The 27,861-nt window shown below is 45.4% G+C and overlaps 1 protein-coding gene across 4 annotated transcripts in view; it reads left to right on the top strand.

Moving 5' to 3' along the window:
* Positions 1 to 27,790, top strand: part of Pi4kb (phosphatidylinositol 4-kinase beta) — a 32,513-nt gene extending 4,723 nt beyond the window's left edge. Inside the window, exons 1-12 of one of the 4 annotated variants that reach the window (XM_085835680.1) lie at positions 1,673 to 2,574; positions 4,440 to 5,376; positions 9,858 to 9,902; positions 13,733 to 13,960; positions 14,765 to 14,992; positions 16,630 to 16,739; positions 17,376 to 17,480; positions 17,649 to 17,772; positions 19,631 to 19,896; positions 25,417 to 25,549; positions 25,817 to 25,937; positions 26,937 to 27,790. In XM_085835680.1, coding sequence (XP_085691806.1) covers positions 4,468 to 5,376; positions 9,858 to 9,902; positions 13,733 to 13,960; positions 14,765 to 14,992; positions 16,630 to 16,739; positions 17,376 to 17,480; positions 17,649 to 17,772; positions 19,631 to 19,896; positions 25,417 to 25,549; positions 25,817 to 25,937; positions 26,937 to 27,118 — 2,451 coding nt within the window. In that variant the 5' untranslated portion in view covers positions 1,673 to 2,574; positions 4,440 to 4,467 and the 3' untranslated portion in view covers positions 27,119 to 27,790. Of the gene's footprint in view, positions 1 to 1,672; positions 2,575 to 4,439; positions 5,377 to 9,857; positions 9,903 to 13,732; positions 13,961 to 14,764; positions 14,993 to 16,629; positions 16,740 to 17,375; positions 17,481 to 17,648; positions 17,773 to 19,630; positions 19,897 to 25,416; positions 25,550 to 25,816; positions 25,938 to 26,936 lie in introns of those variants that run through there. The other 3 variants (XM_021158580.3, XM_021158581.3, XM_029474924.2) reach the window with 3 other exon arrangements.
* The last annotated feature ends 71 nt before the right edge of the window (positions 27,791 to 27,861 follow it).

The following is a 27,861-nucleotide window of genomic DNA, read 5'->3' as shown; positions in this document are numbered from 1 at the left end:
TTTTTCCTTGCAGTCTATCTGAAGGAGAGTTAGTGCCTCAGCTGTGGATGCTACAGCTTGTAGGAGGAAGAGTGATAAATGAAAGACTTTGTTTTTTCTCCCTTTTTTATTTCTGCATTTTAATCCTTTTACTTCAAAATAGTATTCCATGGTTGGCTTTTATTTACTTAAAGATGAAGAAGTTGATGTTGAACACCATATTTGACTTAGATTTTGAAGTAACTCTTTAATTCTCTTACTGTGTGTATATGTCTCTGCCCATATGTGTTTATTTGTGTGCACATGCATGTGGAAGGCAGAAGACAAGTTCAGGTATTGTTCATCAGATGCTGACTAACAACTTAAAAAAAAAAAAAAAAAAAAGCAGGGCAGTGGTGGCGCATACCTTTAATCCCAGCATTTGGGAGGAAGAGACAGGTGGATTTCTGAGTTCGAGGCCAGCCTGCTCTACAGAGTGAGTTCCAGGACACCCAGGGCTACACAGAGAAACCCTGTCTCGAAAAAACCAAAAAAAAAAAAAAAAAAAAGACAGGCGCTCCTTCCCTTGCAGCTGGCTAAGTAGGATAGCCTGGCTGGCTGATAAATGCTAGGGTTCTGCCTGTCTGTTCCCCAGCACTGAGATCGCAAGTGTGTGCTACCATGCCTCATGTTAGGCTTTTTTTGCCATGGGTTCTGGGGATCAGACTCAGATCCTTGAGCTTGTAGAGGTCTACTCAGTCCCTATTCTGTTGTCTCATTTGCCAATATGATCTGATCCTATCCTTCCTATAATCCTCTGTTACTGGCAGTCCCTGAGTCCCCAAGAACCAGGTGGTACCTAGTAGTAGAGATGCTTGTATAAAAGAGAAGTTGGGCTTATCTGCCCTACTTTGGGGGGGGGGGCGTTATTGTTAAATTTTTAAATTTTTTTTTTTTGGATTTTGGTTTTGGGTTTAATTTTGTTTTGACAATAGTTCCTCCTGCCTCTACTACCCAAGTGCTGACATTACAGGCACATACCACCATGCCTTGCTTTTTCTGAAATTTCATGTATCATTTGTTTGTGTGTGTGTCCATGTGCATGCTCACACAATAACACACATGCTACCCCATGCATGTGGAGGTGAGAAGATGACTTTGCTGACTTGGTTGATTCTCTCCTGCCTTATGGTCAAAGGATGGCACTCGGGCCACCAAGCTTGCACACACGGCAAGCGTTCCTACCCACTGAGCCTCCCTTACCTGCCCTATGCCCAGCTTTTCTGCACATGTTGATATCATCTGGTTTCTTGGACAGGTGAGAGGGTCTGTGCACTATAGAAGTACTCTGAATACTGTGATATGGGGTCCTTGCTGAGCCTTGGGAAATTGTCTTCTTTTGCCCGTGGGATATAAGGGTGATGGTGTCTTTACCTGTCTTCCTGGAGTCAATAATAAACACAATTTCAATTATTTGGAACAGGAAAAGTGAATTTCCTGGTGACAATCTAAGAACTCTTGTGTTTGAGAATGACAGAACTTCATTTCACTTGGAAGTTTTGGGGGTGGTTGGGTTTTTTTGTTTTTGTTTTTCGAAACAGGGTTTCTCAATGTAGCCCTGGCTGTCCTGGAACTCACTCTGTAGAGCAGGCTGGCCTCGAACTCAGAAATCCGCCTGCTTCTGCCTCCTGAGTGCTGGGATCAAAGGTGTGCGCCACCACTGCCTGGTTGGTTGGTTTTATTTTAATGGTGCTGGGGATCAAACACAGGGCTTTGTACACGTTAGGCAAGCAGTCCACTCGTAAGCTTATACTCTCACAATCCCTTTACAATGTATGTGTGTTTGTTTTTAGATGATGCCTGCAGCCTGGGCCTTGAACTTTCCTGTGTAGCTGAGGATGACTTTGTGCTCTGACCCTCCTGCCTCTTGACTCTCTGGGGTTACCGTTCTGCACCCGGTATCAGTCCCCCTTTATGGTTTTGAAAAGCAGACTTTTAGGAGCTTTGTAATTTAGAACTCTCTGGAAGAGAAACCATGAAAAGGAGGAGCTAAGCATATAGACACTGAGAAAGAGTTAGCTGAATGGGATTGGTTGAGGCCAGAAGGTCTAGAAGGTAGAAGTTCCAGTTGAAATAAAGATCATGAGGTGCCCTACAGAGGCACAGCAATGAGCGATTAAAGCTTCTTTGTTATTCCTGTGCAATCTACAGTCACAGTTACAGGCAGATGCACAAAGGCAGCCATCCTGGTTCTGCTGCTCAGAAGCACTGCCCGACTCTGGGAGAGTGTAGTGAAGGAACACCACCTTCTTACCTACTGATAGGAAGCACTTCATCAGGAAGTGCGGAGATACATTTCCTGCTTGACAGTTGGGAGGAAGATGAACTAAAGTGTCTCTTTTTGTTGGTATCTGAGAGTAGAAAAGTTTCTTTCTGCACCGCTTTGGTCCTGACTGCTGGAGTGGCAGGAAACTGGACTATGTGATACTGGTCAGATGAATGCCATGGAAGGATGGTGGGAGGAAGCAGGGCATCTGCAGCTGGAAGTGCAGCTTGGTAGAGTGCATGCCTAGCACACACGAAGCCTGGATTCAGTCCCTGTCACTGCATAAACAGGTAAATGTGCCTCTAACCCTAGGGATTGGGAAGTAAAGGCAGGAAGAAGTTCAGACGTTTAAGACCATTCCCTGCTGAATAGTGAGTTCAAGGCCAGCTGGAAATTCACAGAGACCCCTATCTTGGGGCAGGGGGATGAATAAAAATTCCTCAGAGTGACCAGAAAATCATATACTGAACACCCTTTTTCTACCCATCCAAAGTATAGATAGCCCGCCTCCCTAGGACAAAGGAAAATGTCACTAGCACTTAGAAATGACGTACTCTCCAGTTCTACAAAAGCCTCCCCTTCTTTGAAGTGTGCATTAGATGCTCTTTGCTTGTTTGGGACGAGGACTCTGAGTTTACTGATGGTTATGCCAGATTCTGAAGCCAGGATCACCAGATAAAATATTCTAGACTTATTTTCCCGATCTGGATCACTTTGAAATTCCCTCCTGCTTTTTGCTGATTGTCCTGATCTGGTTTGGTTACACTCTGAAGGCTACTCTTAGAGGCAGTGGCTTTTATCAGCAGCATTCTCTGACTATTACTACAAGTTCATCCAGAGTCCTGATTTCTTTTTGTCACCTTAGAACCGTTTCAGTTTCTAGAGCTTTTATGTGACAGTGACAGTGGGGAAAGCAGTTAGGGGTAGGGAAAGGTGGTCATAATTTTCTCAAGAGTTTAAAATGGCAATGGTTACTAATGCAGTTCACATCCCTTATAGAGCCAGAGGATATATGCACACGTGGCTTACTAACCTTTCATGGGGTTACAAGTCAGCTAGCATTGTTGAATACTAGAGTACTACTGTGTGCCAGAGCTGTGTTAAGTCCTTTAATCCACATCAGCTTGTTTTCTGTATAGCAGCAATGTAAAGTAAGGACTTTTCCCTCAGTTTGCAGCTGAGGAAGCCAAGAGAAAGATACATGGTGTGTTTACATTTGTGTGGCTTATAAGCGTAGAGCTTGGGTATGGTGTTAGGAAGCCAGATGTGAAGAAGAAGGGCAGCTTCTGCAAGGTTGATGACGGCTGGGTGACTGTTTTAGAGATGCTTTCTACTAAGCGAAGCCTACTATTGTACTTGCTGATCTTATTCCCTGGATTCTTTGAGTCTGAAAAGGAAAGTATCTATAACCAAAGCATAGAGTGGTAGCTGGTGCCTGAAATTCCAGTACTTGGAAGGCTGAGGCAGGAGAATTGCTACAAGTTTAAGAACAGCCCGGGCTATAGAGTAAGACTCAGAAGACAGTAACAGCTTTGATACTAAATTGGGGGAGAGGCAGAGGACTGGTGTGTGATACATGTTATGAATAAGGAGATACAGCTTAAATAAGAAAAGGAAAGTATCACCATGAGCATTTGAAGGTGACACAGGAGAGCAAGAAAAAAAGTATTTAAGAGCCGGGCGTGGTGGTGCACACCTTTAATTCCAGCACTCAGGAGGCAGAGGCAGGCGGATTTCTGAGTTCGAGGCCAGCCTGGTCTACAAAGTGAGTTCCAGGACAGCCAGGGCTACACAGAGAAACCCTGTCTTGAAAAACCAAAAAAAAAAAAAAGTATTTAGAGTTAAAGAAAAGAGAGAGTAAGACTTGAGTTGATACTGGGGTATCCTGAAAAATGTGTCAGGCTGTTTTAACATGCCACATGTAAAACAGCCTTTTCACATACAAGCGAAGAACCAAGGGTACTGTGAATACATACAAACACAATGATCAGTAGTGGGAGGTAGTGAAGACAGATTTCTATTGAGATGACTTCATCTGATGTTGAAGGAGGAATTGCTTGAACAGGCTTCATGATAAAGGGAAGACCTGAAGATGATACCACTAACCAGTGTGTGTATGTGTCCCTTTCTGTTCTTTTCTCCCTCCTTCCTCTAGCTTGGAAGCTCGAAGTCTGGCTGTAGCCATGGGAGACATGGTAGTGGAGCCTGCCACCCTGAAGCCAACTTCTGAGCCTACTCCTAACCCATCAGGGAATAATGGGGGCTCCCTACTAAGCGTCATCACGGAGGGGGTCGGGGAACTGTCAGTGATTGACCCTGAGGTAGCCCAGAAGGCCTGCCAGGAGGTACTGGAGAAAGTCAAGCTTTTGCATGGAGGTGTAGCCATCTCTAGCAAAGGCACCCCCCTGGAGTTGGTTAATGGGGATGGTGTGGACAATGAAATCCGTTGCCTAGATGATCCACCTGCCCAGATCAGGGAGGAAGAAGATGAGATGGGGGCTGCTGTGGCCTCTGGCACAGCCAAAGGAGCAAGACGCCGACGACAGAACAATTCAGCCAAACAGTCTTGGCTCCTGAGGCTGTTTGAGTCAAAACTATTTGACATCTCTATGGCCATTTCATACTTGTATAACTCCAAGGAGCCTGGAGTGCAAGCCTACATTGGCAACCGGCTCTTCTACTTTCGCAATGAGGATGTGGACTTCTATTTGCCCCAGTTGCTTAACATGTATATCCACATGGATGAGGATGTGGGCGATGCCATTAAGCCCTACATAGTCCACCGCTGTCGCCAGAGCATCAACTTTTCCCTCCAGTGTGCCCTGTTGCTTGGGGCCTACTCTTCAGACATGCACATTTCCACTCAACGACACTCCCGAGGGACCAAGTTACGGAAGCTAATCCTCTCAGATGAGCTGAAGCCAGCTCACCGAAAGAGGGAGCTGCCGACATTAAGCCCAGCCCCTGACACAGGGCTGTCTCCCTCTAAAAGGACTCACCAGCGTTCTAAGTCAGATGCTACGGCCAGCATAAGTCTCAGCAGCAACCTGAAACGAACAGCCAGCAACCCTAAAGTGGAGAATGAGGATGAGGTAAACTTGGGGGAGGGACAGATGGGCAAGGTGTCTGAGCGTTACATGAAGACAGGATGTCTTATATGGGGGTTACTCTACTTTCTGTCCTTTCCTCTGTTCATTTCACTTATAGAAACATGGAATGTTAGAATGGAAAAAGACCTTAAAATTCATGTATTCCACTGGCCTCATTTTACACAGGAAAAATTCAGAGACTAGAGAGATAAAGTGACTTATCTTAGGTCATCTAACTAATGGCAAGGCTGATACTCTTGACTTTGTCCAGGGTTGATTTCACTAAATGGCATTGTCATTCCATTAACCACATACTAAGAACTGTGACACAGACCTGGTGCACCCTGCTTGAGACCTGGCCTCGCTGAGATCATAGCAGCCACCACAGGGAAGGAAAAGGAGCTGTGCTCTTTCTATGTGCTGGGAGAGAGAAGATGCTAACTAGAACACCAGCTGCTTCTCCTGGCCACTCCTCATCATCATTCTTTTCTCTCACTCCCCAAAGATCCTACTTTTTGTTAGCATAGATTTATTCTCTACCAATAGGGCCTCAGCAGAATGTAACAGCCTGCCTTCCTTTGAGAAATATAAAAGGGGGAGAGAGAAATAGCCTTGGCAAAGTAAATCTAATGCCTACTTGATGAGATGAAGCTGAAAAAAGAAAGTTGGGCAGCAGCAGAGTACCTAACCTGTGATACGGAGCAGGAGGTAAGCAGTCAGTAGCTTAGTGCCACCCTCCACTATACATCTAGAAAGAGTGGGAAAAGTACTCAGTGAGTAGCCAAGTGCTCTGATGTCCCCGACAGCTGTGCTTCAGTCCTCATCTCTGGCTCACTGTTGGTAGGCTCTAGTCCTGGTTGCCAGCCAAGCCTAGGAAAGAAGGGATTAAAAAAATGAAGACTTTGCACCATTGGAATGTATATGCCCATGTCCTGGCATCTGACTGTGTGTGGTGTAAACCACCCACATAGTTAATACAGTAGAGTTTCTTTCAAGTAGAGGGATGTCAGTGGGTAGAGAAAGGAAATGCAGTAGGCAAGAGAAATTCAGAGCCTGTTCACCCTGGAAATGTATTTTATTATGATATTTTAATGATACTAAAACTAAATGTGCCAGCATTTATTGGCCATTGATATGCTGGGCAGCATGCCAGATGTACGAGGAATCCTCACAACAACTTTAAGTGGTGTGATTTTACCCATGAGGAATAGGCTTAGAGACTATTAAATGACTACTAAGGCCACTCAGTAGTGACTGTTAGACCAGGAGCCAGTTCATAGCTTGTGCTCATAGTCACTGCTGAGCTGCCTAGGTTATTTCTCAGCATCTGCTTCCCCAGATCCCACCTCTAAGAGGTCATTGGAGAAGAAGAGCCCAGGATGTGACAGCCTACACTTCCACGTTCATGTACAGACAAAGCCCAAGCCATTCTGGGAGCTAGGTCAGACTGTTTCCATTTCTGTTTAGTTTGGCAGCAGAGTCCAGGGTCTAGAAAGGGAGGTCGCTGCAAAGCAAGAAGAATCCAGACCTTGATGGAACCGAGGTCCTAAAGGGCTTGAGCTTCTCGGGAAGCTGTCTCATGAAGGTCAGAGCTGGTCAGAGTGAGTGTGCTTCTGGGAGGGGTTCACTGGTACCTCCTGTCTGGCTTGACTTTTCCCTGTATCTATTTTTTAGTCTGCATCTTAGGACCAGAAAAGCAGAAGCCTTAGGGTCTCTCTTACCCTGTGCTGGTCTGGGGTCCCTCTTCTATGCATCTAACTTCTGCTGCAGGATTATGGATGGCTCTGAGAGGCAGGTATTCTATGAGTGTTTAAATCTCTAGGGTGGGTTCTCCAGTTGCCTTTCTTCCCCACCTGGCTCCTCTTGGGTTACTAGATCCAGAAAAGGAAAAAGATCGCACTTCCTGAGGCCCTTCTGGGTTATCTGATGCTGGAGTTAAGTGAAACACTTAACTCCACTGAGGCTCCTTGGGAAATAAACATAAATACCACTAGGCTTCTAGGCATGGAGACTTCAGCATAGGAATTTCTGCCAGTCCCTTTCGATATTTTGATGATATGCCAACTAACGCCTTTGTGCTTGAGGTACCAAGGGAAATGGTTTTCCTTTCTTCCTCCATTATATGAAACATTCACTAAACAACTAGCTGTTTCCCTGTACAGTGTGCAAAAGGATGGAGGATAAAATACTGTTCTTGGACTAGGAACTGATAAAGTTTAACAAAGTTTTAGCTCCAATATAAGGATCTAGTTAGTGTATATCTTGATTGAAAACTTTACGGAAGCATTAAGTATGCACGTGCCTTACTAAAATGAACTACACATTTTTCTAAAGCCCAAGCAAGACATTGTAAAGGAGAATTCCTGGGTGTGCCCTGATACTGGCTCCCAGTCTCGGTTGTCCTTGCGGCTTCTGGTTAATCCCGTGCTTCTCCCACTATGGAGGAGCTCCAGAAGAGTGAAATGGGGGCTCCAGGAGAGAAGAGGCCCAATGGGGGCTCTGGGAGAGAAGAGGCCCAATGGGGGCTACTTTCTTCCTGGAGTCTCCATACAAAACTCTTCTTCATTGGCCAGATCTCACAGAAGTTTCCATGTTCTTATGAGGATTCCTTTATGTTCCCTACAGACTCACATACACACCCAACCCCCCCCCCAAAAAAAAAGCAGTTCTTAGCCTCAATTTTCCTTCCTATTTGTAGCCAAATTATAACTATTTTGCCATAGAGTTGGCAAGGTGGCACAGGAATCAGAGAGTGATTTAGGAACCAACCCTCAATCACACCCTCTCCTATATAATGACACTCCAAAGAGATTAGCTTTGTCTTTTCAGGACTGTAACCTTTGTACAGAGACATCTGCTGCATGTCACACTGGAAGCCTTTCCAGCCTGATAAGGGTGTGATGTCAGCTCCTGGCTTCAGCTTCACTCCCTGAAGCTGACTCAGTACAAGTGACTCAGGCCCAGGGAGTAGGAGGAGAACAGATCATGAGACCCTACTGTCTGCCATGGACATTAATGAGCCCACTGGGGCCTGTCTGGGAGAGGATCAGCTAGGCCAATTTTCTGCCTTTATTCTTCTGCAACTAGCATAAGTATAGAAATTGGACCAGCAGATTATAACAGATTCTGACATCTTCACTGCCTCTTTCCTTCCCACTTCTACCCAAAGTAGAAGAGTTGTAGCCTTAGCAGGGTGTTTCCAAGTGTGACTACACCCTGCAAATGATCTTCTGCCTAAATTCTTAGAGGAAAACCCAAATGTAGTGCCTTTATCAAGAACTTCAGTCATAGAATTGAATTAAGCAGAGGCTTGAAATGCTAGCTATAGAATAGAGTGCAATGGCCACTGCCTTCTTGCTCTAGGGATTCTCAAGACTTTGCTTTAGTCCAGACCCCTCCCTCTTGCTCCTGTTCCTGCTGCCTGCCACGGTAGGATATAGTGTATAGAATCCAGGATGGATGGCCCAGTCCATGAGTGCTACTCCACGATTACTGAAGGAGCTGTCCCTCACTTTGTTCCCAGATACCAGCTAGCACAGGGGAGGGATGTTGTTTATTTTGTAATTTTTTATTTGTTTTCTAAGAAAGACTCAGTATGTAGCCTGGGCTAGCCTTGAGCTCTTGATCCGCCTGCCTCAGCCTTGTAAGTACTGAGATTACAAGCATGTGTTACTGCCCTCAGCTGGGGTGATATTTAGATTATTGGGATCTAAACTTTGGGCTGGAATCAAGATTGCCACTGCCCTGCTAATTAGCTTTCTCAGGTGGATTTAGTTAGGATCTAATTGTCCAACATACATCAAAAAATATAATATATTTAGTGTCATGTGCAATAGCCTGACAGTAAGCCTAAGAAGGTTTGAAAGAGATAAGACTGATGCATTTTTTTGAGCATCCAGCCCACAGCTTTCAGGTTCATGGGTTTGGGATGCCCTTTGTCACACAGGTTCAAGGTTGGGATTAGGCTTCCTAGGGTGATCACAGGACTGACTGAGAGGAGATATGTACACCTGAAAGTTTAGCTCTTCCTGAGATTACCAAGAAGCTACAAGAACATCGACTTTGTACCACAGGGGTCTTGCAGTTTTTGGTTGTCCCCTCGAGGACGGGGTTGGTTGAAGGCATGTGAATGAGTGGTATGAAAGAAGTGAGCCTTGGCCAGGCAGATACTGCACTGGGAACCCAGCTCTAGGTTTTGATCTAAAAGGAAGATTTGTTCAGGTAAGAACAGGAGATAAAACAGAAAACAGAGTTGCCTTGGCCTTCAGCTTTTGATCTCAAGGTCTGAGCTGGCCTTCCAACATCCCACAGATGTCTGACTCTGGGCAACTGGCAGTTTCAGGCTGACTGTCTTTCACTAAAGCAGATATAGCTGCACAAGAGAAGCAGTTATGAACCAAGTTGGAGCTAAATTCTTTGCCTTTGTCTCTTTCCCTCCCCCCAACCCCACCCTTTTTTCCCCTTGCCCTCTGGCCCTTTCCCAGGAGCTCTCCTCCAGCACCGAGAGTGTTGATAATTCATTCAGTTCCGTAAGTGGGGCCAGGCTGGGACTGGGTGGCAGGCTCCACACGTGGCCGCATTTCCTCTCCGTCCCGTGTCTTCTATGACCAATGAAGACCCCTTTGATTCCCAGAGATTAGTATCTCCCTGACAGGCTTTCAGACCTGGAGGCATTCCCTCAGAGCTTTGCTAGTGCCCTGACAGGCTCAGCTGATCCTTTGCTCACAGACCGCAGCTGGAATGTTGTGCTGCTTAGGGTCTTTGGAGCAAACAGCTGGGAGAGGTAGAATTTACTCCTGGATTAGAGCCAAGGACTACTTGGCAGAAACCTCCAGTATCCCATTTCTCCCACCAAGAACCCTTTCCCTATGGCTTCTACCATCAGCCCATCAAATATTTATTCAGTTTTCTAAATGTTAGACCCTGTGCTGGCTGAGCCAACTCCAAAAACAAACAGGAATTGGCCTGAGGGAAAGTTTTACCTTCCCACAACTGGTTTTCCTTTTTTAACTTCCTTTCTTTCAGGTTTGAGTTCTTCCCATTCCCCAGTTCACTGCCCAGGATGTCCCTTAATCCCTGTTCTCTCTTCTTCTTCTCTCTGGACTAACCCATGACCCTCCAGTCCTGTTACAGGGTCTTGGACCTTGTTCCTGGGCAAAGACGTGAGAGGAAATGCTGGACCCTCTGGGAGTTTGGATGATTTATATATATATATAAATTTAACTTTTATTCCTTGTCTACCCACTCTGTTTTCTAGTTCCTGTGCTGATCCTCTTTTAATCATGATCCCTTCTCCTCCCGTGTGGCAGAGCCTTTTTTTTGGAGGCCTAGGGTCATATCCAGTATGGCTAGGTAACAGGGGACTACAACAGAAAGGCTAATTTGAGAATGGAAAAGAATCCTGCCTTTTTTACATGAGATGACTATGAATTGGTTGGGGTGGAGGGCCCTTGGAACAGTGACCCTTTGCCACCTGAGTGGATGGATTCTGGGATCAAGATAAAGGCATGAGTCTTTAGCTCTATCCCACCCCCATCCCTCTCTCTTTCTGGGAGGGAACCCAGAGCCTCATTCTTTTAAAGCCCCTAGGATATTTCTAGAGATCTTTGAAGTCCAGTTCCATCTTATTTTCTCTTTCTCTTTAAGGGCTGTCCTTACAGCTTCCCTTCCTCACTACTGTGCAGGGCTTTAAGCCTGCCCACTTACCCCCATCACAGAGTAGAGGCTGTGAGGTTTCTTTGCACCCTGACTCTATTCTGCATGTACAGATGAACATGATATTGCTCAGTGCTCAAAAGACGGTTCTGGGTGGGAAAAACTAGGCCCTGCCCCTAGATGAAGAGCTCTAGGTAGTCAGTAGCTGCTGGGGGAGGTAGAATCAGTTTTCTCTGGAATGAGCCCCACAATAGGTTTCCCAATTCTACCTGGTCAGCCTTAAACACTTGTGCATATGCACAGCACTAATTGGACTTAGTACGATCTATATAAAAACAAAGAGTAAGGGGCTGGAGGGATGGCTCAGGGGTTTAAGCACTGATTGCTCTTGCAGAGGACCTGGGTTTGATTCCCAGTAACCACATAATGGTTTATAACCACGTGTAACTCCAGTCTCAGAGAATTGATGCTCTCATCTCCATGGGCACTGCACACACATGGTAATAGACATACATGTAGGCAAACACCCATACACATAAATAGTTTCTTAAAAAGTTAGCCAGGTGTGGTGGTATGTGCCTTTAATCCCAGCACATACAGAGGCAGAGGCAGGCAGATTTCTGTGAGTTTGACAGCTAAGCCAGTCAGAGCTACACAGTGAGACCTTGTCTCAAAAATAAAAACTTTCCAAGCCTAGTAGTTTCATCTTTTCTATAATATTGTAAACTATTACAAAAAGGTGAGGAAAAAGCTGGGTCTTTCTGCTCCCAGTGTGTCCAAACTCTGAATAAATATACTTTTTAAAAAATGGTATTTATCATAGAAGAGATCATGATTTGAAAAGGGAGGGATTTGGGAAGGTAGAAGCCATAGACTATATACTCATGTATAAAGTTCTCAAAGTAATTTTTTTCATTAACAGAAGTCTTGAATAAAGTTTGTTCTTAATCTCAAAAAAAAAAAAGAAAAAGAAAAAAAGTTCTCCTTTTTTTTTTCTTTTTTTTAATAATGAGCATTAAGGGTAAAAACTCTAAATGAGAAAAATAAGCAAGCGTGGTGTAGTGGCTCACAGCTTTAATCCCAGTACTGAGAAGGTAGAGGTAGGAGGAGTCCTGTGAGTTGAAGGCCAGCCTAGTCTACATAGTGACTAGCCCCAACCCAGTCAGGGCTACATAGCAAGACCCTCTCACAAATAAAGAGAGAGACAGGGAGGAGAGAGAGGGAGAGAAAATCCTGATTTTTATTTCAAAAAGAAGAGCATAAAGAAGAGGAGGTTGTTGTATATAACTGAGGAGACATGATGAGATATGGAGCTGTGTAGTAAATACCTTTGGTTTGGTTTTGAGGTAGGGTTTTGGTAAGTAGTATTGGCTGACCAGTAATCAATCACTAATCCACGGTGGCTTGGAATTTGTGGCAATCCTCCTGTGTCAGCCTCCCAAGTGGTAGAATGTGGGTCACCATGCCTAGGGTATGGGGGTTTTGTTTGTTTGAGTCAGGTTCTTGCTATATAGCCCAGGCTGGCCTCCAACTTGTGATCTTCCTTGCCTTGCCTTTTAAGGTACTAGGATTATAGGTGTACACCATGCTGTCCAGCTTAGTGGCTGTCTTGGTAAAGGGTCCCTGTCATAGACAGGCTTAGACTAATAGAGCTTTTCCTCATGTCTGAGTCCATCTTTCTCCCTACCCTACCTTAGTCTCCAGTCTTTTTTTTTTTTTTTTTTTTAAAGATTTATTTATTTATTATATGTAAGTACACTGTAGCTGTCTTCAGACACTCCAGAAGAGGGAGTCAGATCTCGTTACGGATGGTTGTGAGCCACCATGTGGTTGCTGGGATTTGAACTCCGGACCTTCGGAAGAGCAATCGGATGCTCTTACCCACTGAGCCATCTCACCAGCCCTAGTCTCCAGTCTTGACTTTGGCCTTTCTGGGAACTGCTGTAATACCTGACAGGAGGAACCAAGCTTACCACAGGGAACTCAAATGGGAAGCCTAGTCTCTGAGAGGCAGAGGAAGAGAAGAACCCCAGGAGGAATTGCTAGAGACAAGCTTTTAGAAGGGCCAGCAAGAGCTAAAAGGAACTATTGCTTTCTCCACACACCTATGCAAAGCACCCTTCACCTGCTTTTCTCTTCCCTGGAGTATGCCCTCAAGAATAGTCTGCTCATCCTCTCTCTCCTTCCCCTGCATGTGCACTTAGCCCTTACAAGGATGTGGGATGGCTGGGGTGTGTGCCATGGAGAACAACACAAGTCTTGGGATGAAGACCATCTTCCGTCTTTGAAGGGGAAAATACTGATTTAGGCCCCTTACCCTGGCAGAGCCCCTCAGCACAGATCCAGCCTGAGGGCCCAGTGGGATGAACTCTTCTGTCTGAGGTCCTGGATGGCTTTTTGAGACCTTGTCCCCTTGCCTGTACTAAAAGGCTTGGGGTAATTTTTGAGAACTCAAGTCCAAGCAAAGGATTCTGTCCCAGTAGGCTGAGTTCAGGTCATCTTGAGTCCCCAGGAAGCCTTCAGAAAGGGGATGTGTTCTTCCCAATTCAAGCTAAGAAAAGTAGGATGGAAACTCCTATAATGGCCAAAGGTAGCTCTGTGGTTCTTTATATACTAGGGGCCTAGCCAGAAGGAAATAAGAGGGATAGTCCACTTTTTTCAATGTTTCCTTTACCATCTTTGGTTTAATCCCAACCCTCTGTAGCCTGTCCGGCTGGCCCCTGAGCGAGAATTCATCAAGTCTTTGATGGCAATCGGCAAACGGCTGGCCACGCTCCCCACTAAAGAGCAAAAAACACAAAGGCTGATCTCAGAGCTTTCCCTGCTCAACCATAAGCTTCCTGCCCGAGTCTGGCTGCCCACAGCTGGCTTTGACCACCACGTGGTCCGTGTGCCCCACACACAAGCTGTTGTTCTCAATTCCAAGGATAAGGTAAGTGGCTATAACCCAGACCTTTCCCCTCACCTGACTGCATTTTCATGATTTCTCAGGCATTGTTCCTTGCTGGTATGTTAGAGACCTTTTTAGTTTATGGTGCATGTGCTAACAGTGACTCATTGCTCTTGTGATGCTGAGAACCCAAGGACCCTCCTGCCCAACTTCTTGAGTCTTGTTTTTATGGACCAAAGTAGCCTAATAATTTCAATTTACCTTGTGCCAAATTGAGGGCAAGTGGCTTTTCACATACTCCTTGCCCTCCTTTTGGTAGGGCCTCCAGCCCTTCTCTAACTTTTAGCTTATCCAGGCATAACCACCATATATGAAAGAAAAAAGTTTGTAAGACTTTTTGATCAGAGAGGGCAGAAAGGAAAGAAATACTCCCAACTCATACTATGTTGTCTGTGTACTGGAGTGATGTGACGGTCCTCATGGTTCATATTCTCTCAGAGGAAGTATTGAAAAGGAGGATTTTCCTTGACATACATCTCACTTTATCCAGTTTGTGTGTCTGCTTTCCTGGGCCCTGACCTTAGCATGAACCCACAGAGCTTCTAGGCCTCTCTGGAAGGCTGTCATTGATAGTGGGAACAGTTTTTCCCAGTTGCACATGTGCCTTCTGAAGCCCTGATGATAAGCTCAGAGGCATGTACACCCTTTACCCAGATGTAATACAAGCTCCTACCTGTGCATGTTGCCCATAGTCATAATGGACTGCTGATGAAGGTTGGAACAGAGAGAACTGTCAGTAGAACTTAGATAGGGAGGTAGTGGCAAATGCTCTCTCTTCTCACCCAGGCTCCCTACCTGATCTACGTGGAAGTTCTCGAATGTGAAAACTTTGACACAACTAGTGTTCCTGCCCGGATTCCTGAAAACCGAATTCGGAGTACACGGTCTGTAGAGAACCTGCCTGAATGTGGTATCACTCATGAGCAGCGAGCTGGCAGCTTCAGCACTGTGCCCAATTATGACAATGATGATGAAGCCTGGTCAGTGGATGATATAGGCGAGCTGCAAGTGGAGGTGAGGGATCTCCAAGGAGATAGTCCGGGGGGGCACAGCCCCTGTTCCCTAGGAGCTTTTAATACATGTGAACTAACACACCTGTTAACAGAGCGAGGCACAAATTTGTATGAATATTGTACACAGTAAGGGGTATGAGAAGGGAAAGCTCTGAGCAGCTGGTTGGAGTAGGTTCAAGCTCCTCTTACAGCAGGAGTTCAGGTTGAATGTAAGGAGAACCTAGGGGAAACTAATAAAATACTCAAGGAACACCTGCTATAGAAAGTTGATGGAGAGCCGGGCGTGGTGGCGCACGCCTTTAATCCCAGCACTCGGGAGGCAGAGGCAGGCGGATTTCTGAGTTCGAGGCCAGCCTGGTCTACAAAGTGAGCTCCAGGACAGCCAGAGCTATAAAAGAGAAACCCTGTCTCGAAAAAACAAAAAAAAAAAAAAAAGAAAAAGAAAAAGAAAGTTGATGGAGGACAGCAGAGACTGACAAGCCACACATTCATATAGTCAGTCAAATATATAAAGGGCTGGAGACATGACCCAGGGTTAAGAGCACTGGCTGCTCTTAACAGAGAACTGTGTTCCTTTCCCAGCACCTCTGCAGTAGCTCACCACTGTCAGAAACTCCAGTTTCAGGGTACTGAGTACTGTATGCTAATAAATGAGCCTTGGCTTATACTTGTAAGAGTTTATGTGCTAACAGAATCAGAGCAGACAGCTGGCAGTTCTAGTCTGGTGTAATCTGTGCTGTAACAGGGAGCATGAGACATTCTGGAAGTGCCTAAAGGTGGAGAGAGTGCTTACTCCAGACTCCGCATCGGAATCAAAGGATTTCCTGGAGAAAGTGATCTTCCTGCTGAGGCTGGAAGCACGGTTTAGTTAGCAGAACAAAGACCATTCAGACCATTCAGACTGAGGAAAAGGAAATGCAACATGGCCATGATAGGAATGAAAAGAAACTAATATGTGCTGATGCGTAGTGTGAGGTGAGGAGCAGTGATGAGTGAGTGAGGCTAGAGAGGCTGGCACGGCCCTGACAAGCAGTGCACTCACTCAGCCCTGTTAGCTATGAAAATAAACTCAAGTGGCACTGTGGGGCTGGAAGAAGAAAAATGAAGATACATACGTTACTGTGTATTAGATGGCAGGTGTAATTGAGAGTACTTTGTAAAAGGAAGGACAGAGACTTATTGGGGCCTGGCAGAATATTTTATAGATAAGAGTGAGGAGATTAGGTGGAGATTTAGCCAAAAGAAATCGTCTGGGTATGGTGGTCCACCTGTAGTCCCTGCACTGACATGGAGGCTGGGAAAGCAGGAGTTTGAGACCATTCTTAGAGAATGTTGGGAATATTCTAGAAAGTTCACAAAAATGCAGCTTCTAGATTTCATTCCCAGTAGTTCTAATTTGGGCTGATGGTCAGAACTGAGAATCTGCACTTCCTATGCTTTTCCATGAATTCTGAGTTCACACTTTGAGAACACTGCTATGGGATCTATGGCTCAAGGCCACAGTGATATGGAACCATGGTGGCTTTGGGAGAAGGCTGGAGTGGAGTGATAGGCCACCATGCCATAGGTAGTTAGTGGCAAGTGAGCAGAGAGCAAGAGGGAGATCTGTGTTTAGCATTTCTGACCTGCTCTTCCCAGCTCCCTGAAGTGCACACCAACAGCTGTGACAACATCTCCCAGTTCTCGGTGGACAGCATCACCAGCCAGGAGAGTAAGGAGCCTGTGTTCATTGCAGCAGGGGACATCCGGTATGGCCCAATCACATCGTCCTTCATCTTCATCTTCTTCATTCTGCCTCTTTGTCCTGTATCTGGTTACTAGCTGTCAGCTTTATGTCTCTCTCCTTTATCTCCTTATTCTGTCCTTGTTCAGTACTTGAGGCCCTGAAGGTGCAGCTGAGACATTGCTTGAGCTACTACAAAAAGAAATGACATTTTAAGAGAGTTCCAAAAAGAAGAAAATGCCCCAAAGGGCATTTGAGTTTCTCCAAGTTGCACTTGACTAGCATGTGAAAGACCATGGGTTCAGTTCTTGGTACCACAAAAAAGAAACGCAAAACCAGTCATCAAAGTGAGACCCCCCAAGTGGAGTCCTTCCTTTGAAGGCAGAGAGGAAATCTTGTTATACATGCAGATTCTGGAGTCATACCCATTCTGAATCAATATTGGAATAGAGGAATAAGGAATACAAGGCTCTCTGCATTTTAACATGATCACAAACTACCAAGTTAGCAAAACTGTACCATTGATTATCCTTGCTTCTGTGGCTTTCCCAGCCAAGAATCTGCCAGGAATCTAGGAACTGTGGCAAGGGAAAGTGGGCAAAGCATGCATGCAGCTTTGAGATAACTCTTCCAAGTAAATTGTGTATTTTCTTCCTGCTAGACGGCGCCTTTCAGAACAGCTGGCTCACACTCCTACAGCCTTCAAACGAGACCCTGAAGACCCTTCTGCAGTTGCCCTCAAAGAGCCTTGGCAGGAGAAAGTGCGGTGAGGAGGGTAGAGGGTAGACAGTGGTCTCAGTACCTCCCTCATATTCCAAGGCATCTTCAGGTGCTCACCTCTCCCATTGCCTTTCTACCTGTAAACACTCCATCAGGCTTCCTCTGTGGTCTGAGTCCTCACCCTGGCATCATCCTGTGACTTCTTTCTTCACAGGAGGATCAGAGAAGGTTCCCCATATGGCCATCTTCCCAATTGGCGACTCCTTTCAGTCATTGTCAAGTGTGGAGATGACCTTCGCCAGGAGCTGCTGGCTTTCCAGGTGTTGAAACAACTGCAGGTAAAGAAATGGAAGCACAGAGCAGCAAAGAAAGAAAACGAAACACACAGAGAAAGGGGTGTTGAAAGGAAAGGCTCTCAGTGCAACTCCAGGGAGCTCTGCTGGGCACCTGCTTCCTACCCCGGTCTGAATGGGAAGATGAAAATGAAACTGGTTTGCCTTTCTCCAGAGAAGAACAGCTCTATGGGGACATCTGTCTGTTGTTTCTGGAACTGCATTTGCCCTGTTCTCATCACTGAATGTCATTTTTTGATGGGTGTGATTTCAGTTAGGATTTTGTAATTCAGGCTGGCCTTGAGTCAGTTATGGTCAAATATGGGCTTGTACTCTTGATCCCCCTGCCTTCACCTCCCAAGGCTAGGATGATGTGCGTGTACCATGTACAGCCGCACTTTGGATTTGTCCTTTAAATCAGAACCTCCCAAATGATTTGGGATGGATGGATTTACACTGTGCTCAAGTATTTGGGTTTAGTTTTGTGTTTTGAAAAACATTTACTTTCATTTATGTGTATGGATGGTTTCCTGGTATGCTTGTCTGCACAGCACATGTGTACAGTGGCCATGGAGGTCAGAACAGGGTGTCAGATCCTCCTGGAACTGGAGTTAGTTGTAAGAAACCTGATAGGTGCTAGGAACTGAACCCAAATCTCCATCAAGAACAGGAGACTCTTAGCTCCTGAGCCATTTCTCCAGCCCTTGCTTTGAGACAGGGTCACTATAGTTCAGGTTTACCTGGAACTCATTAAGCAGTCTAGGCTGGCCATGAATTCATGCATCAGTGTGAATACTAGAATTACAGATGTGCACCAATGTACCTGGCTATCCTATGTTGAGATACTGATCACCTGGGTTGGTGACCTCCAAGAGGCTTCACCTATTCAATCCAATTCTCTATAATATTTGTAGGTTTTTTGAGGGATAGAGGTAGCTTGAACTAACTTTCTCTTGATTTTGGTTTTGGTTGTTTTTAGAAAGGATCTCACTTGTAGCCAAATGGAACTTGCTTGTACCCTCTCCACTCTCAGCCAGTGTCACTACTATTCTTGTGTTCATTACTGCTGCCTCAGCTTCCCAAATATGAGGATTATAAGCAGTATGTGACATATGGCTTAAGTACTTTCATTTTGGTTTTGTTTGTTTTAAATATTGATTTATGTATATGTGTACAGTCGCTGTCTTTCAGGCAGACAAGAAGAGGGCATCAGATCCTATTACAGATGGTTGTGAGCCACCATGTGGTTGCTGGGAATTGGACCTTTGGAAGAGCAGTCAGTGCTCTTAGCCTCTGAGCCATCTCTCTAGCCCTTGTTTTAAGATAGGGTCTCATGTAACTCAGGCTGACCTATGACTCTACTGTAATCAAGGTTGACCTCAAACTTGTGATCCTCCTGCCTCTGCCTTCCAGCTGCTGGGAATATAGGCTTATGCCACCACATCCAATAGTATTTTCATTTTCTAAAGTAGCTTTCTCTGCCCCTAAAATCCCATCTTTTTATTATTCACTTATATTAATAGTCCCTACTCAGGTGATAAATTTCCTCTCTACCTTTTTCCTACTTCTGTGTGTAGTTTCTGCCCTTTGCCAGGCCCTGAAATTCCTTTTAAACTTCCTGGTTCTTTTCTTTGTGGTTGTGTACACCTACAATCCTAGACCATGTGGAGACAGGGTCAGGCATTCAAGGTTAGCCTATATGAGTCTGTCTCAAACAGACAACTTCCAGGTTCTTAGAAGGTCAGTAAGTCTTATTTCATGTCCTTCAGTCCACGACACTAAGGGAAAGAGGTTGAGAAGAAAATTTTATTCTCTAGTTTGGAGAAAGATGAGCCGCTCTCAATACCTTTGTGTCTCTTCACAGTCCATTTGGGAACAGGAGCGAGTGCCTCTTTGGATCAAGCCATATAAGATTCTTGTGATTTCAGCTGACAGTGGCATGATTGAACCAGTAGTCAACGCTGTGTCCATCCACCAGGTGAAGAAACAGTCACAGCTCTCCTTGCTCGATTACTTCCTACAGGAACATGGCAGTTATACCACTGAGGCATTCCTCAGTGCCCAGCGCAATTTTGTGCAAAGTTGTGCTGGCTACTGCTTGGTCTGCTACCTATTGCAAGTCAAGGACAGGTAAGTGACTTGTGCCCTTCATCCTAATCTTTCAGAAGGCTCTTCTCTATCCCTTCACATACAGTTCTCAGCTGGTGAACAACATATTTTTAGAGAAGATTTTGTTTGTGTGACAGTAAGCCAAAGAGGAAAACTGTGCTGGACAAATGCTAGAGGAAGTGAGGAAGGAAACTGAGGATTTAGAGGGGTGACCATTTGAGTGAGTAGGGCAGAAAGAATAAAGGAGAATGAGGACAGATGAAGTTGTGAGGCAAAGACAAGGAAATGTTCCATTAGGATCAAAACTTTGATAGCAGGCAGTGATGTGAGGCTGAAGAGTCTGCGGGGCGGGGGTGGTTTTGGAGGCAGGGTCTTCTATGTGACCCTGGCTGTCCTGGACCATGATATGTAGACCAGGGTGGACCTTGATATGTAGACCAGGGTGGTTTTGAATTCACAGAGTTCTTCCTGCCTCTGCCTCCTGAGTGTTGGGATTGAAGGCCTTTGCCACCACACTCAGGGAGAATTTTATTTTGCAGAATAGGAATGATGTGTTCTGGTCTATGCAGATGCCATACGGTGCTGAGGAAGAGGGTTGGTGTGACTGGGTCCTTAGCAAGAAAGCAAGAGATAATAGACCCTGGTAATATTGTCGGTGACCAAAAGCGAAAAAGGAAATGGATGAGGGATTCCATAGAGATAAGCTTGAAATTCCCAGTCATGCACTCATTTTCCTCACTCCATGATTTCCTAAACTTTGTGTGTGTGTGTTTGGATATTTTCCCTGTATATATACCTGCCAGTGGAGGCCAGAAAGGGCATTGGATGCTCTAGAACTTGTGTTACAGGAAAGCTGGCGCTAGTTAGACCTCAGCACTTTCAGTTCAGAAACAGGTATGTAAAGATAAAAGTAAATAAAACCACCAAAAAGAAAATGTTTGGAAGCTGGGCGTGGTGGTACACGCCTTTAATCCCAGCAGAGGCAGGCGGATTTCTGAGTTCGAGGCCAGCCTGGTCTACAAAGTGAGTTCCAGGACAGCCAGGGATATACAGAGAAACCCTGTCTCAAAAAACAAAAACAAAAATGTTTGGAAGATGAAAGTCTGTTCCTTTGGCAAAGCAGAGAGCTGATAACCATTTATATATATATATATTTTTTTTTTTAATGTATGAATGTTTTACCAGCATGTATGTCTGTGCACAGCCAGCATAAAGTGCCCAGTAGAGCCAGAGATCATCAGATCCCTTTGGAGTAGAGTTACAGATAGTTGTTAGCCACTGTGTGGATGCTGGGAATTGAACCCAGGTCCTCTTTCTCTAGAAGAATAACCAGTGCTCTTGACCACTGAACCATTTCTCCAGCCCCTGATAAACTAACTATTCCTAATAACGTAATAGATTTGAGTTGGTGATGTAGGTCAAGTTTGAAGACTGCTTTGCTTTAGAATGCACAGTGCTCTGGATTTGATCCCTATTACCACATAAACAGGCATGACAGCCTGTAGTCTCTCACTGGGTGGTAGCTGCAGGGAGTTCCAGATCATCCTAGCTATGTGGGGAATTTGAGGCCTGGACCACATGAGCTTCTATCTCAAAATAAAATAAAAAATAAAAAAGATAACTGAAAACCATCTCATAAGAGGTAGCCACAAATAAAAGAAAGTTGTTGGTGTTGATCAACTAGGTCTAGGCTTCAACTTGCTATAAAAATCACACATTCAACATGATTACACAAAGCAAAATCAGCCATCCTCTTAACTGTCCTGCTTTAATTTTAAGTAAGCCTGAAATAGAGGAGTGTGCCATATTGGCCAAAACTGTTGCCTATCATTATAGTAGCAATAACACCAAATTAGGCATAGTGTAGAATACACTAGAGTGTGCACTGTAATTAATCTGGTGACTTTTTAAATTTTTTGTTTTGTTTTTTCGAGACAGGGTTTCTCTGTATAGCCATGGCTGTCCTGGAACTCACTCTGTATATCAGGCTGGCCTCAAACTCAGAAATCCGCCTGCCTCTGCCTCCCGAGTGCTGGGATCAAAGGCGTGCACACCACGCCCGGCTGTAATTTTTCTGTGCATTGGTGCGCAGGTCCACTGGATTTGGGTTAAAAGTTGTGAGCTGCCTTATGGGTGCTGGGAATGGACCTGGGTTCTCTTAGAAGAGCAGTCAGTACTCTTAACCACTGAGACATTAATACAAACCTGATAAAACAGGCTCAGAAAGAGTAAACCATTCAAATTTTTTCTTTAATAGAATTTCCCAGAGCTTATTTTTTACTGCATTTTAATATTATGTATTTTGCCTGCATGTATGTTTATAGACTATGTGCATGCCTTATTCCTACAAAGGCCAAAGAGTGTCAGCTGCCCTGGAACTGGAGTCACAGTGAGCCACCATGTGGGTGCTGGCAACCAAACCTTGGTTCTATGGAAGGACAGCCAGTACTCTTTACTGTTCAGCCATCTCCCCAAAACTGCTTTTCAAAAGGGGTGGTATGGGAACGGTTGAGGATGAAGCTTGGTTGGTAGGGAGTTCACCTAGAATACACAAAGCCCAGAGTTCAGTCTCCAGTACTCCAGAAAACCACACACAGTGGCACACACTTGGGAGACAAACCACAAGTTCAAGGTCATCCTCATGTGTTCCAGGACAGCTTGGGGTACGTGAGACTGTCTCAAAAACTTTTAAAAATTAAGCATATCAATAACAAAACCTCAGCACACGCATATGGATTTGTGTGTCACATGTCTAGTTTGAGAATATAAGTTTCTTTCATCCATAGCTGAGGCTACAAAGAGGTACTGCACTGTTGTGGGTCTCTCAGCCTATCAAGGAAAAGTTAGCTCAACAAAGGTAGGGACCCGTTTAGGCCAAAATAATTTTTATGTATTATCACTTGGATGGATCCAGTGTTAAGATTCAATTCTTCACTCACTCTTATTTCTGGAAAATGTTCACGCTGGTGGTATCCTGGCAATAAGATTTTTTTTTTTTTTTTTTTTTTTGGTTTTTCGAGACAGGGTTTCTCTGTATAGCTCTGGCTGTCCTGAAACTCACTTTGTAGACCAGGCTGGCCTCGAACTCAGAAATCCGCCTGCCTCTGCCTCCCGAGTGCTGGGATTAAAGGCGTGCGCCATCACGCCCGGCTTCAATTTTTTTTTTTTTAAAGATTTATTTATTTTTTTATATGTAAGTACACTGTAGCTGTCTTCAGACACTCCAGAAGAGGGAGTCATATCTTGTTATGAGATGGTTGTGAGCCACCATGTGGTTGCTGGGATTTGAACTCTGGACCTTTGGAAGAGAAGTCGGGTGCTCTTACCCACTGAGCCATCTCTCCAGCCCCCGGCAATAAGATCTTAATAGAAGTCTGGAGCAAAATTTGACACAACTGTCACTTGGGGGAACTGAAAAGAGCATGTCCACTGTTTGACCAAGAGACTTACCTCTTTTTATTAAATGTACTTCAGGGATTTCTAATAGTATGAATGTCCAGTAAGTGGAATTTGTCATGTTCTGAGTTTTAAAAGGTGAAATATAAATACATTTTTAAAACCTTATCCAAAAAAGTCACTGTTAAGATGAATCAGAGAACAGTAAATTAGGACAATTAAAAACAAAACAAGCCAGGCATGGTGGTGCACGCCTTTGATCCCAGCACTCAGGAGGCAGAGGCAGGCGGATTTCTGAGTTTGAGGCCAGCCTGGTCTACAGAGTGAGTTCCAGGACAGCCAGGGCTATACAGAGAAACCCTGTCTCGAAAAAAACAAAACAAAACCCTCATGTCAAAAGGAGTCCCAAGGCAGCTTACTAGGTAGAAGCTAGGCCTGCCCAGATAGTTAACAGAAGGGCAGAAACTGCCTCTCACCGGCTTTGAAACATTGGGGTGGGGGTGGAGTCACCTGTTCTCCCTGGGTCTAGACATCTAGGATTGTGTGGGTGCTGCTACATTGTTAGCGCTCTCCCACAACTCAGGTGGGTCTTGCTCTCTTTCTTTCTCTCTACCTCTCCTCTTTCAGTCAGTCTGACCAACTTAGAGGTAGCCTTCAGCTGGGGCATGAATGCTTGGCCTAACAAAGCTTCTATTGATAGCAAAAAGACTGGTCATGCTGAATAGGTCAGACCTCACATGCTTAGCATGCTAATTGTTCTTCCTACTGACATTAATGTGGGAATCACAAAGACCTGAGGTATCTTCCACTAACTCATTTTCCCGACAGCTGGCCTGTAGTATACCATTCCTAAGGCTTTTTTATGTAAGTCATTTGCCCTCACAGTTTTAAAGTTTTTTTCAGCAACATGATGGCTCATTCATATGATTTAGCACTTGGGAGACGGAGGCAGACTTGGGCTAGGGTACAGCATATCTTTAGGGAAGTGGAGAGGCTAAGTAAATAACTTGAGTTCATAAAGTTATTACCATACATAAAATCATGAGTACCTGAGTTCAATCCCCAGAACCTGCATAAAAATCCTGGTGTGGCCAGGCATGGTGGCGCACGCCTTTAATCCCGGCGCTTGGGAGGCAGAGGCAGACGGATTTCTGAGTTTAAGGCCAGCCTGGTCTACAAAGTGAGTTCTAAGACAGCCAGGGCTATACAGAGAAAAACAAAAAACAAAAAACAAAAAATCCTGGTGTGATGGCACACTTTAATACCAGATGGGGAAGCAGAAACCAAAGGATTTCTTGTGCAAGCTGCCCTAGGGATCCCAATTTAAAAAAAAAAAAAAAAAAAAAAAAAAGGCTACCAGAAACAATGCCTTACATTGACCTCTGGCCTCCACACACAAATACACCTGTGTTGACCCACATAAACTAATTGTTGCTCTGTACTGATGGGACTTTGGTTCTGCCATGGACTGATTAAGAATTAAAATAATCCCAACACGCAGGAGGTAGAGGCAGGTGACTGAGTTTGAGGTCAATTTGGTACTATATATGCGTATCAGACCAACTGAGGCTGCATAGTGAGACCCTATCTATCTCAACTGAGTCTGAATGAGGGCCTTCCCTCATTCAGACAGCTAGCTGCTGGAGCCTCAGAGACCTTTTCTTCTTATCTGTGTGCTTGCTACTTAAGTCAGAGTCAAGTCTGAGTACTAGAAGTACAATTCGGGAGAAAATAGCATGCGTCAGTCTGGCCTCTGTATTTGAGACTGACCCTCAGTTTAGGATCTTCCAGCTGCTGCCTCCCAGGTGCTAGAGTTATAGGCATGTGACATTATTCACACTCAGTTCATGTTGTGTTAGGGAACAAAGCTAGAAAAGAGTGTTATAGGCAACCACTCTACCGTCCTCAGCCTTTTGATCATCTTAAAACTATTTTTATTAAGCTGGTAATAACTGAATTTTATACCCCAGTCATTCTTCATAGTTTCCTAACTTCCTTTTGTTACTAGTTTTAGATCCTAGGAAATTGACCCAGACTTGTAAGCAACAGGAAACATGGCTGGGGCCTCCCCTGTTCGGTATGAAGAGGCCAGTATTGTAGCTTGAGATCCAGCCTAAGCCACACTTACTGTTGCCTCTTCCTTAGGCACAACGGGAACATCCTTCTGGACGCAGAAGGTCACATCATCCACATCGACTTTGGCTTCATCCTTTCCAGCTCACCCCGAAACCTGGGCTTCGAGACATCAGCCTTTAAGCTGACCACAGAATTTGTGGATGTGAGTCAAAAAAGAGAAGTGCTTCCAAGGGTAACTGTGTTCTTCCTCTGAGAGGAGCTGATGGGCTCCCCCAAATTAGGAACAGAACAGAAATGGCAGTAAGTCAAGACGAGGCAGGATTGCCTGGGAGCGAGCTTATGAAAGAAAATGTGGAGATAGTGATAAGGAAATTTACCATGATTACCTTAAGAGAGGAAGCTCTGAGGCCTCAGGGAAAGGACCCACCAGAATTCCTCTGTGCACACAAGTCACTCTCCTTGCTTCTAGGTAATGGGTGGCCTGAACGGTGATATGTTCAACTACTACAAGATGCTCATGCTGCAAGGGCTGATTGCTGCTCGGAAGCACATGGACAAGGTGGTACAGATTGTGGAGATCATGCAGCAAGGTGTGGCTCAGGAGGGCCCTGGCCTGGGGCCTCAGGTTGGGTTGCCTGCACTTACAACTTTTAGGAAGTTGACTCCACCTCAAGACTTAGGTGGGGGAACATTTCTCAAGGGGTCTCCATTTCCCCTTTAAAACATTCTTCACCCTGGCAGAACTGGTTTTGGGGGTGGGGCAGGAGAAAAGGAACAGTAGAAAGCTCTTAGGTATCCTCATGGGAAAACAGCCACTTTCAGCCTCCTGGCTTTCCACATTCTCCCATTCAATTGTATTTCTCAGTCTTCTTCCTTCTCTGCTATTTCTACTCACTCCTCCCATCATACTTGGCCTGACTGCCCTGACCTCGGCCACCACCACTTCCTACTAACCTCTGCTGCTCTGATTTTTCCTGTCTCTCTTTTCTTTCACTTTGCCTCTTCCTTGGTCCCTCAGTTTTTTTTTGCACAGGACTCCCTCCTCTTCCAGTTCCTCTGGGCCCCTTCTATCCCCCCACCCCAGATATTTACCCTACCTAAGCTGCCAGTCTCCTCCTCCCCATCCTTGCCCCTACCCCACAGGTTGCCGTCGTTGCTCGGGAGCATCTCTGTCTGGCCCCGTGGTGACGGTGGCCCAGGTCATCTGTGAGTGTCTGATCTAGCATAGGCAGAGGCCTGCAACCAGATAAGTGCAGGGCCCATTCCCAGAGCTTCTTCCCAGCCTTCCCTCTGGGCCCTAAGACATCTCTCCAATGCTTACTGGGGGAAGTTGTGGGCTGGCTTGCCTTTTCCTATCATGCCCACATACTCCTCCTACAGAGGAACTAAGTATGGGATGAGGACTGAGGACGGACTAAAAACAAGGCTTCCTGATTGCTTTTCTCTGCACAAGCAAAATTGCGCGGTACCATCAAGGATCCCAGTGGTGGGGAGGGAAGGGGTACTCTAGCTCTTTTCCTTGTGGCCACTAACTACTGGCCTGCCTTCCTAATTGTCCATGACCCTTAATTTCCACTGTTTTCCCCCAGGTTCTCAGCTTCCTTGCTTCCATGGCTCCAGCACCATTCGCAACCTCAAAGAGAGGTTCCACATGAGCATGACTGAGGAGCAGCTGCAGCTGCTGGTGGAGCAGATGGTGGACGGCAGCATGAGGTCCATCACCACCAAACTCTACGATGGCTTCCAGTACCTCACCAATGGCATCATGTGACACCATTTTCAGGCCTAGACGTGGTGGGACTGAAGGCATCCTCCTTAGAAGGACCCTTGCCTAAGAAAACCCAAATCACAAAACCCCACCTACCCAAGGGAAATGGAAGGCAAGAAATACAAAGGATCATGTGGTAACCATGAGAGCTTGCCAGAGGGTAGGAGAGCCAACCTCGGGGTCCAGACTTGCTGGGGCTTCCCCACCTCTTGCTGTGTCAGTATTACCACCTGACAGACCCCAGGCCTCACTGCCCTCCAGAGAACAGAGGTGATGAACAGGAGGAGGACTGGGGTCTTCTTCCCCCGGGGTCTCAGAGGTTTTCTACAAACCATCTTTAATTTCCCTGGGTCCCAGCAAACTGGGAGGAGTAGGTTCTTGGTACTTAGGACTTAATCCTATGTTTGGCCATGCTGCTGCCTAACTCAGTTCCCTCTTGGGGGCTGACCCCTTGGCCCACATTCCCGACAAGTGGGTCCTGCACTTGTTGAGGTCCCCATCATGGGGGTAAGGAAGGGAGAACTGACACAACCCTCTGATGTATTGAGGGTACTGGCTTAGCCATGGGGAAATTTCTTACCCTGATCCTTTCCTCACATCCAGGGAAATAGCTCTCTCTCTTTTTTTTTTTTTTTTTTTTAAATTTTTGTTTGAAATAAAGTCCTTAGTTAGCCATCTGTCTTGTTGCTTCTGGGGGAGGAGTGCTTGGAAAGGGTTAAGTCCAGCATACAAAAGGCACCAAACAC

The sequence above is a fragment of the Mus caroli genome, unplaced genomic scaffold (genome assembly GCF_978045245.1).
Source record: "Mus caroli unplaced genomic scaffold, Mus_caroli_1 scaffold_3, whole genome shotgun sequence".
In the NCBI taxonomy this organism is placed as follows: domain Eukaryota; kingdom Metazoa; phylum Chordata; class Mammalia; order Rodentia; family Muridae; genus Mus; species Mus caroli.
The sequence above is the reverse complement of the archived record's forward strand: the minus strand, read 5'-3'. Positions and strand labels throughout refer to the sequence as shown.